This window comes from Oncorhynchus mykiss, chromosome 5 (assembly GCF_013265735.2).
Source record: "Oncorhynchus mykiss isolate Arlee chromosome 5, USDA_OmykA_1.1, whole genome shotgun sequence".
Taxonomy (NCBI): Eukaryota; Metazoa; Chordata; class Actinopteri; order Salmoniformes; family Salmonidae; genus Oncorhynchus; species Oncorhynchus mykiss.
Genome location: NC_048569.1, coordinates 80,807,476 through 80,818,376, shown reverse-complemented (window position 1 = coordinate 80,818,376; position 10,901 = coordinate 80,807,476). Strand labels below are relative to the sequence as shown.

The following is a 10,901-nucleotide window of genomic DNA, read 5'->3' as shown; positions in this document are numbered from 1 at the left end:
TCCGATTGGCTGTTTCATTGTACCATTTAAAACAGATGAATGTGGATGTAAGAAATGAAAGGGTTCTCATTCAAATCAGCTGGGGTTGGTTCATCAGAATCAACGAACGATTGTACCAGTGGAAATCCGACGAAACAACAGAAGTACAAATACATTTTGAGGTAAGTTAGCATAACTTTTGAATTTTGTTCAACGATTTTGCTTTGCTTCAATGGTGGTTTTTAAGCAAATAGTTTATTTTCATTAAATAGATTCGGACTTTTTAAAATGGAAATAAAACATGCACACGGTAGTATCGCCTGTTTAGTTCAATGCAATGATTCCAAATAATATTTTACCGTCTGCATGTCCGGCCACACCGCCTGTCACCTGTGCAGCGCAGGTTCAGAGAGGGCGTTGCAACTGACATTTACATTTGTTTGAGTCGAAGTCGGTCCATAATGAATTGAATAACATATGCCCCTCGTAATAAAAAAGCAGTGGGCTTTGATCCCCGGTTGTCTACGCTAGTTTCTCGCAGAGCTAAAGCTTAGGCATTTTAATGGAGAGTTAATGTACGTCTTCAGCTGTCAGGCCAAGTCAATCAACCAAGCGTGTTTTACCCAACCACCATTGCTCAACTTGTCTGTCACTGACATTGCAAATTTGAATGTACACATTCGAACTTCATGTGTACATATCCTCCCTGTGTAGCCTACTTTCTCCAGCACTCCGATGGCTCGGCCGGTGATTGGCCTTATACTGCTGCTGGTCTGCGTGCTGGCCTCCCGGTGTGGTCCAGTGAGCGGTTTATTTGACTGGTTGAAGCAGACGCAGCCAGGGGCTCCAGTCCTCGCCCCTTCACTGGTCCCTGGACTACCTGAGGGAGATGCCCAACCGTTCGAGATGACGGTAGCCGATGAAAAGTTCCTAGCAGAGGCAAAAAATATGGAGCTCAGCCCGTTGGACAGCTGTCATTACCGGGTAATGTGTTGGACAGTATTATTCTCTACACAACATTAGTCAGATCTTCTCGCTTAGATAACAATCTGTGTTTCAACCATTATGAATATGGTCTATGAACCCTTGGCTGAGCAATCATGCATGATGATGCATCCTACTGTCATTCTTTCCCAAAGAAAGTTTGGGCTATATGTCTACCTAACAACTATTTATTTCACCAGGCAGTGACACTGAAGCATAATGGCTTTATAGGCATGTTCATGGGCATCACAGCACCTCAGAGAAGTTGCAGGGCAGATCCACTTATCAGTCTAATGCATTTCTTTAAATCAAACTGACTTCATATTGATCATCAGCCAGTAGAAAAAGTGTCCCTCTCCCTCCAGGTGGTTGCCCAGCTGAAGTCGACCTGCGCTAGCCTATCAGAGGAGCAGCTGGCCAAACTGGGCGTTGTCCTGTTCAACTGCCAGGCAGAGGTGGAGGGGCGTAGGACGTACCCCTGCACTGAGGACATGGTACGCTCCGAGATGTATAATTTGTTCCAGCTAAGCGATATCTAGGAACTTTTTTACATGTATTTTTTATAAAATTTTTTGGGAGTCAAGTTGTTTAAATGTTAATACAGTTCTGTCCTAATCACTGATGCTAGAGGACTTGGTGGGTTGAAGGCAGAATTGTTAGTGAGTGCCTTATTTTCATATTGGAAGGCTCTGTCCTCTTCCCAGTCTGAATCTGGGTCATTTGTATTAGGGCATACTGCAGCAAATAGTTTTTAAATGATTTGTAACGGGAAAAACAGTATTATTGGAGAACAGATAGTTCTTCAGATAGTGCCTCCCGCTTCACTTGGTTCTGTTTAATTTTGTGCCTGAGCTCGACCCAGTTTGCATGCACAGCACTGAAGCTGATTTCATAGTGTCTCTACAGTATGTTCACCCTCTTCTCCTGCCAGTCCCTAAAGCAGTGCACAGCGGACATGGACTCGGACACGTGGAATGCTTACCACATAGTGAGCAACCGGGCACGCTCCGTGTGTTACGCCACCCGTCAGCAGCACTTCCGCCGCCGGGCCGAGCTCACCGTCAACGCGCTAATCTCTACAGCAACCAGCCAACTGGACGCCATGAAGGACCTGAAGGTCAGTTGTCTTTGTGTCAATCTCTCCCTTGTTCTGCCCCCCCTTCTTGCTCTCACTCTTTTTCCCCTTCTATTTCAAAGGAAGAGGTCTGTTTTTCTTTCTGTTTTCTGTCATAATATGTGGACTTGAATGTCTCTGCTGTGTTCCACAACAGGAGGGTCAGCTGGAGCTGAAGGATCTGACTTCGGCCTCCCTGGAGAGGCTGCTGAAGGGTCACAGTGCCCTGGTGGCCCAGCAGGGGGCACTGTGGGAGGGCCAGGAGCAGCTGGAGACCTCGCTCTCGTCTAACCTGGAGCGTCTGGGCCAGGAGAAGGCCCTCATTGCCTCCGGACAGGAACTGGTGGCCCAGCTCATCCAGGGAATCACACACAGGATGGGTAAGAGGAGATGCATGCACAAACACACACTGTTTGTTGTTCTCTATTTCACAGCCTTAATCCATGATAATACCAAATATTTTTTTATAACTAAACCAAGATAGACCACAGACTGTCGTTTCCTGTGGAAACAAATGTCATAGTGGGCAGAACAAGCAAGGAGGTGAGTAGAGCCAAGCACGAGCTAGCGAGATCCTATTGGCGCATTCTAGCATGCATCTGCATATTTCTGTTAGGAACTCTGAAGTGCGTGTGTGCAATAACTAAATTTGTCTTTGCCCACCTAAACAAGGTGATTTTAAAATAACTTTTGCAAAGGGTAAAGCCTACAAAACTAGTCCACTCTGTTCATAACAGATTGTAGTTTTGCGAACAGAACTGAGAATGTTTAATCTATGAGAAAATGTGCAGAATGTCGGCCAAAATCCATCTTGTTCCATCTTCTCCTGCTGCTGGCAAGCATTCACTACCATATTTGGTAGTGATTAGAAAAGCCAAGCGGTTGCTTCATTTACATATCCAGTGAAATATCTGTCTCGTTGTTCTCTGTGATGATAATACTCTTGTTCACTCCTAGCACTTTCTCTCTCACATGCTCTTATGTGACGTTGCTCTCTTTGTCAACACTGTTTGGTCTGTTTTTGCTCTGCGCTCCCCGACTCGTTACAAAAATGCTTGTGAGATCATGTTCCCTTCATGTCCCCTACCTCCCTTATAGAGAATGTTAGTGAGCAGCTAATGGATCAAAGGTCAGAGGTTCAGGAGGGTCATAAGGCCCTTCTGGATGACCTTGCTGAGGTCAGTGGGCGCGCAAAGGACATCTATAGCAAAATAGGTAAGATGCGCATGCACACACCATGCAAAAGCAATGTGTATGTTCATCACACTAACTTGTAATTTGGGATGAATCTACTGATTCTGGATAAATGCAATGAATGATCTGTATTTGGTTGTAAATGCTACTTGATTTAATTAAATGTGTTTGACAGCTTGAGATGCATCGCAAGATACATTATCTAGGTTTTGATGTCTAGGACAATTTTATTAATTTGTTAAATACTTTAAACTGCATTCTAATGTTGACTGCTTAAAGAAAACATTATCAAGCGAAGTGCTTTATGCATGCTCAGGTTTTGGGTCTCGGGGGCTGCCTGAGTGGAAATTTGAAATGGAAGTTATGGAACTCCCTCACGATTTTTCCCCATAAAAGGAACCACCTCAATGAAACGGACATTAGGCTACATGTGGAGAATTATACGTTTGCCTCTGTTGGCCATCAAGTAGTCTATTAATGTATATGCCATTGTAGGCTGCCATTTGATACAATAATTATGTTGAAATGACTCATTGCAGATAAATGTGTGCCACTTGTGTAGCCTATCTGGAGCTGGCAAACCAATTTAATAAATAGCCTAAAACTTCAGTTTATTGTTGTAGTGTTGTTTTGAACATGTTAGATTGACAGTAAGTCAGATTAGGCTACAGGTAAAATATTTGAGGTCAAGATGGAAAATGTGACTCTATTTACTGCACTTAACCTAAATTGCCATTTTCTGTAGTCGCATAAATAATGATTCTGGCGAGTGGCAACACTAACAAACAGGAGCTGTCAAATTGTACTTTTGGTTTTAGGGTCTGCTTTCAAAATACCAAAAAATGCTGTTGAAGTTATTTATGCAGGTTTAAATGACATGATAATTTGACCATTTTTAATTGTTTTTGCTAATTTGACAGTTTATCAATGATGTAGTGAAATTCTGTTATCTTTAATTGTATGGATCTGATTTGTTTTTCTCGTCTCCATGGGAACGTGATCTCAGACCACAGTATGTCTGGGTTCCTGCAGTATCAGAAACTGACAGCTCAGTACTACATGGATCTCATGGGAAAACTGGAACGCATGAATGGAACCCTGGGAACCATGCTGCATTACCTTGACAACATGCAACGTTGTCTAGAAGAGAGGCTTCATATTATCCAGGGTTACCTGGGCTGGGCAGGTAGTGTGTGTGTGTGTATATATGTGACTCTTTTTAGAATCCGACCAGGTCTACAGGTACACAACTTTAGACCACCAGATGCATTTGTATTGCAAAGGTCAACAGATATCATCTTTTGCAGTGAGAATGAACATTTTAATCGTAGTTCCTTCATCAGTTCCACACATTTTTCAATAAATTTCCCTCCGTGTTTCTGTCCAGCAGGTCTAAGTCTGGCTGCGGTGTGGACGTGTGTGGTGCATGCTGGGTACTTCCTGCTGTGTGCGGTGGTACTGACGTTCCTGCGCTGTCCGTCCTTCTCCCGAGCCATGCTGCTCTTCACGGTCCCGCTCAACGCTGTGGCTGAGGTCAACCAACAGCCTGCCCTGGACCTGCCCAGTCTCAGCATGCTGCTGCTCACACTGTCACTCGGTACGGGCAGGGTTTTTTGTGTGTGTGTGTGTTGCTGCCCCTCTCAATGGAAACCACAAAGGGTTTTTTTTTTTTTTTTTTTTTTTTTTTTTTTTCCCCCCCTCACCCTGTCACTCATGACTGACTGGGATATTAATGATTAGCCGTCTTATTGGTGATGTGGACTATTGTGATGTCATTACCCTCTCCTCAGGCTACTGGTTGGCGATGCAGGTGTTGTGGGCGTGTTCTCAGATGAGAGGAAAGAAGATCCCCAGTCAGAAGACCCTGGAACCAGAAAGCCACCACTACCTCCACTCCTGCGGCCCATCCTCCTCCACCCCCCAGAAGTGAGTGACAGTAGGGTAGCTCCAGAATTGAATTACATTTGACTTCAGATTTGCTAATAAACCCTGCATCACAAGATGTGCATTTACCAGAGGAAAACTCATGAAAGCGTGAATGAAAGTACTTATTTTCAAAGTGGCCCTCCCCGGTAATGGGTGGTTACTGCTAATTATGTGAACTGACCAAGTTTGATATAATGTAGCTGATACGTCTCTCTTCTCCATACACTCAGAGATGAGCTGGATGGTCTCATGGAGCCAATAGACCTGCTGGATCAGGACAGCTTCATGACAGGTGTGTAACACACACTACAAATGGACCATGTTCTCTTCAGAATTCCTCTCAAAATGAATGGGAAACACTTCTCTTGGCTGTTTGTTTATTTTTCTAATCATTTCCAGGTGACCCCTGCATAGCAGCATTGTCTCCCTCCCATGCCCACTACATGGCTGAGGCCAGGTTTGTGCCTGTGGGCTCACTGAACCACTCTACTCCCAGGTTCAAGTGTCGGCCTAGTCTCTCTGCGGTGAGCATGAATATAGCAGATGAATGTCCATAAGGGAGATGGAGGGTATTAGTGTCATACTCTGAAGGACCTAGTTAGTTATAAACCAGTAGGTTTATGTAGATTACTTACTAAATGTAATTAGGTTACTAGTTACTTGGCCAAAGATCTAATCACTCACTTTTGTATTACTCATTGATTACTTTTAGGTGACTTTCCCCATAAGAGGCACAGGTTAGTAGCTGGCACAACCAGTCATAAAATCTGATTACTAAACCTAACCTTACCCACACTGCTAACCCTAATGGTTAGGAAATTAGGGTATATACACGTGTGGTTAGGGTTAGCTACACATCAGTGCCATTTAAGATTAGTTTTTTTCCCCTGCTTTTTTTTTTCATGAGCATGGCCTTATTTCTATTACAGCATATTGGTTGACTTTCTTTCACCCAGTTCAATGTAACAGTGATCGATTTAGGCTCGTACATGATACTCGCATTTTCCCTATACTCATCATGAGGTTGCTACAACCTAGCCTATGAATGACAGTATACAATGTAGGTGCACACAGGTCGAGACACATTTGAGGTAACAACATACTCTGCATGACTAATAGAACTAGAGCATTAGTAAACCCACTACATTCATGCAGTAACGTTAGTGTACAGTCAGTAAGCAGTTACACCGGTGGGCCCCGGTGGCAATAAATTAGTCAAACCAAAAGCTTACCTTGACTTGGAAGAGTTCCTGTGTTGGAAAGTCATAGCCAGCTAGCTAACATAACATCCTTCTGTTTGAGCAGGGTGTTTCAGTAGGATAAACTAGCTAGTAAATGCAGCTAGCTAAGTGAAAGACACTTGCTGCTTCATTTTGGTAGAAATTAATTTGTTAAACTGTTCTGTCTTTCTCTCTCTTTGTCAACTACTCATTACATTTGTATGCTCTGCAGTGCTAGCTAGCTGCAGCTTATGCTTCCAGTACTAGATACATTTGTGGATCCTTTGATTGGGTGGGCAACATGTCAGTTCATGGTGCAAGAACTCTGATAGGTTGGAGGATGTCCTACGGAAGTTGTCATAATTACTGTGTTCTCATGGGTGAGAACCATGAGCCTCCTCGGTTTTGTATTGAAGTTAATGTACCCAGAGGAGGACAGAAGCTAGCTGTCCTCCGGCTACACCATGGTGTTACCCTAGAGGGCTGTTGAGGCTACCGTAGACCTTTTCAAAATAGTGTTTTAATCAATTATTTGGTGATGTGATTTTATATTTAGTATAGTTGTATCTAAAGAGAATTTAATTTTTTATGAAATTCACTGAGGATGGTCCTCTGAGGAGCCTCCACTGCTACACATACAGATTATTATTGGCTCTGTCATCACTGACATACTGTTTTTAGGTTGGTAGGCTATTCTTGACATTTTGTTCTGATTGACAGGCTGTCCTAGGTCTGCCCCAAAAGAACCTGGGAGGAATGATGGATGCAGTGAGCAAATCACGGAGCGCCAGCCCCAACCAATCCCTGGCCAGCAACAGGTTAGCGTTCTAACCAACCTGATACGTTTAGCAGGTTCAAGCATCAACTCTGTATGCAATGTTTGACCTTTATACAGTGTGTGACTTAGTAAAACCGACAATGATACACCGTGTGACATTTTTGCTATGCCACACTTGTACTGTATGTATAGCTAGGTGTGAGAAGGTGACTTTTTATATCAATTATACTGCCTGGCTTACCTTGCTACAACTAAAGATTGTCATATCAGATCTCATTATGCCACACCTATGGGATTAGCGGGACCAGGGATTACTTGTGTGCATTGTGAGAATTACGCTGCCTGATTTATTTTAGTACAACCAATGACATACAGAATTACTTTATGCCATACTTCATACTATGTTTATAGAGGAAGAAACATTTACTACTGTAGCGCTAGCCTTGTACAGCTAGTAGATGGGTTTGATCAGAGGTATTTGATACAAGTTGGACTAGTTCTGGAGGCCAATCAACTCCATAGTTCTCACCATTGTGACCAGGACAAGAGGACAGGCTGTGTTTTCAGACTACATTGCAGTTGGGCTGTGCAGAATCCCTGATCTACAAATCACCTTGTATCTGAAATAACTATTCATTATGTGACCAAGATGAGTTCTGCACCTTGCCTTGCTCAAACTGATCCCCCTCAAAAGTGTAGATTTATTTTCCTCCCTTCCCCTTCTCTCTCCTCTTGTCCCCTGGTAGCTCTGTGTCTGGTCGTCAGCTGTGTAATGGCACTACCAGGATGGGACAGCAATGTAAGAAGAGGGCGGTGCTGGGACATGAGTACTGCCATGTCCATGAGGGTGGCTATACCTCCTACAACTGCCTCTGAATAACACTCTGTGTTCCAAATGGTACCCTATTCCCAATATAGTGCACTACTTTTGACCAGGGCCATAGGGCTCTTCTCAAAAGTAGTGCATTATGTAGGGAATAGCCTGCCATTTGAATGCACACCCTGCTTCCCCTCTCCCTGCTACTCCTACCCTTCCTCCATCCACCAGGGACAAGTTCAGTAGGAGAAAATGTTTTGAAACGAGAAATCGTACCAATAAGAACAGATTTTTGTTGCAAAACGTTTTGCTAGTGTACCCAACTGAACACCCTCCCAGAATGACCAGGAAGTACTTGGGCTATTCTTTTATTTTAACGTTTCTTTATTCAGGCTGTTACCCTGACAGTAAGAGAAACCATGGTATCTCTGTTGTGTCTAAAGCAATGACCAGTTGTCATGTGTATGAACTTTTTGTATGTCTGGATGAAAGCGCGTGCCTGTGACATCCTGTAGTAGGATACTCCCTGGCTATAAATGTGAAAGTAATGTGATAAGGCTGATGTTACTGAATTCTAAAAGGGTTTATGCAGGCAGGATTGTTTGCTTGTATCATGATTTATGGACCCTGTGTGTACATGATACTGACTTTTTATTTTTTAAGGTGTGTAGATTTGTCATTTGCGTCCAAGTTATGTAGAGGACAAAGGAGGCGAATTATAACTCTCTTAAGATTAATTTTCCTTGAGTCATGTATTGATGTCATTGAGAGACTAAGTGAAATTTCACGTAAATGGAAGTTAAGATTTACCCATAAAGCCACTAAATTGCACTCATAAATTACTCCGACTTGACTAGCGTTTGGGATTATTATTTGTGTTTTTCTGATCTTAAATGTTTTTTTTAAGCTGCCTGCCAAAGGCAAGTGTTTTTGTATGAAGGGCATATCTATTGTTTTGATTTTTAAATTAATAATAAAATATTAGTAATGCAAAGTTTGTAAACATTTCTGTGTGAAGGGCATATTTCAAATCAAAATTAATTGGTCTCGCACACCGATAGACAGGTGCAGTGAAATGCTTATGTTACTAGCTCCAATAGTGAAGTAGAATAATGGAAACTGTCAAATTAGTACATTTTATGTCGACATGGAAAAAAAGCAAAGAGGACAATTCAATGATCAGGAGAATAGGGGGTCATTTCCTGGACACAGATTAATCCTGGACTAAAAAGCACTTTGAATGAAGATTCTTTGATTTTGCCTTTTAGTTCAGGGCTAGGCTTAATCTGTCTGGGAGACCAGCCCTAGAATTCATTGTTTGGCGTTCTACACCAGCAAAGGAATGCTGTGGTACACTCCTACACCATGAGTGTCATATGCTAAACATTTGGCATGACATGGAGTGGACTGATGGCACAAATACCTCTAGTTCCAGTCTAAATATGAGATGTTGCTCTTTATCTGTCAAAAGAGTTGCTGGGCCAGGTAGACTGGCTTGTCAACTAAATGATTTCCTATGAGAACACCGTTTAGCCTAGCCTAGTGGAACCAGCCTGATCCCTGTGTTCACCTTTTCTTTTTCAAGTGAAATAGTGAAGTGTTCAGGCTGGATCCACCAGACTACCTTAAACTGTGTGTTAGTCAATATAGCGTGGGCTCTCAATGCATTGTTAGATAATACATATTTATCAGAAGTGTAAATATGTGTCTCCATAACCTGGGGTGTTTTTCATTTGTGCACATAGTAGCAAACTGGTTTGCAACGAATGTTGGTTTTGCAAATGGACAATTCAGCGGGTATTCACTAGAAACCCAAATGGAAGCAAATGAAATTCAGGGACCTACCTGAATTTGTCCCTTTAAACTGGTTTTCATTGCAAAAAGTCTTCAGTGAAATGTTTTGGTAGGTCCCTCATTTTGGTTCTGTTTGCTTCCTAGTGTTTATATTTTGTTTTTAACTTTGTGGATCTGGACAATGTACAAAAAAAACCATGTCTGTCGGAGCACTGGGAAATGATTCTTTGCACCAAATTTAGCTAACTGCTAATAGAGCCCTGTGGTGGAAGTGTCATTTGTTTTGTGTGGGCTTTCCCTGGTGTGTTGATACATGTAAATCTCTGACTGACTTTTTATCAATATTCTTTTAGGCAAATGCTAATTACCATCAAAGTAGACGTCATACAAATCACTGCAAGCTTCTTCACGTCATCTCTAGTTAAGCTTTGCTAACAGGTATTGTTAATTTAAACTTGCACATGACAGTTCACAGAATGGTCTATTTTTAAAGACATGTAGCCTATTTATTCAGTACCACATTTAGTTAATCCAGAGATTCTTCTCTTTGCCTCGATTCAGCAGTCTCATCCAGATTATCATGGCATTTGTAGTTCTTTGGTGGCCACATTAGCGTTTCATTTTTGGGGGTTAAATACAGGCGACTATATTGATAAATCACATTGTCCTACAGAGATTTATGGCAGGCTAAACCTGTGAAACGAAACCCTTGTGTTTAAAATCCACTATGGGAAAAATGGTGGAAAACAGAACCATTTCCCTGTTTGACCTCTATGTATTAAGACTCACTGTGGTACTCTAAAAAGTTGGACAGGGTTGTCAGGTCTGCGTTCTACATCGTGTGGGAGGATGTAAATAGTGTGCCACAGTAAGAGTCATACCTAGAGGTCAAATGGAAATTGTTCTATTAGTTTTCCACCATTCCTTTGTTTCGCGTGGGCTTTCCCTGGTGTTTTGATAACATGTTAAACCCCCCTCCCTCGTGCGCACGCTGTTTGTAAATCTGATTGCCTTTCTTAGACACGGTTTCATAATCAACACTAAAAGCAAAATCATTCTTAAAACAAATGATGGCATCGACACAGACCACAAACG

General features: G+C 42.3%; 1 protein-coding gene across 2 annotated transcripts; it reads left to right on the top strand.

The window, feature by feature from the left end:
- Positions 1-3: 3 nt before the first annotated feature.
- On the top strand, positions 4-9,015 carry bmb (brambleberry). 2 transcript variants are annotated; one of them, XM_021604496.2, is made up of 13 exons: positions 4-161; positions 694-963; positions 1,329-1,457; positions 1,895-2,080; positions 2,235-2,457; positions 3,176-3,292; positions 4,278-4,457; positions 4,659-4,868; positions 5,062-5,197; positions 5,428-5,489; positions 5,597-5,721; positions 7,138-7,235; positions 7,942-9,015. In XM_021604496.2, exons 1-13 carry the CDS (start codon positions 36-38, stop codon positions 8,069-8,071), a joined length of 1,992 nt encoding a protein of 663 aa, XP_021460171.2. In that variant the 5' UTR covers positions 4-35; the 3' UTR covers positions 8,072-9,015. The 2 variants fall into 2 exon arrangements, with proteins under 2 accessions (XP_021460171.2, XP_021460172.2); XM_021604497.2 differs by having other exon boundaries at positions 4,662-4,868; positions 7,942-8,697.
- The last annotated feature ends 1,886 nt before the right edge of the window (positions 9,016-10,901 follow it).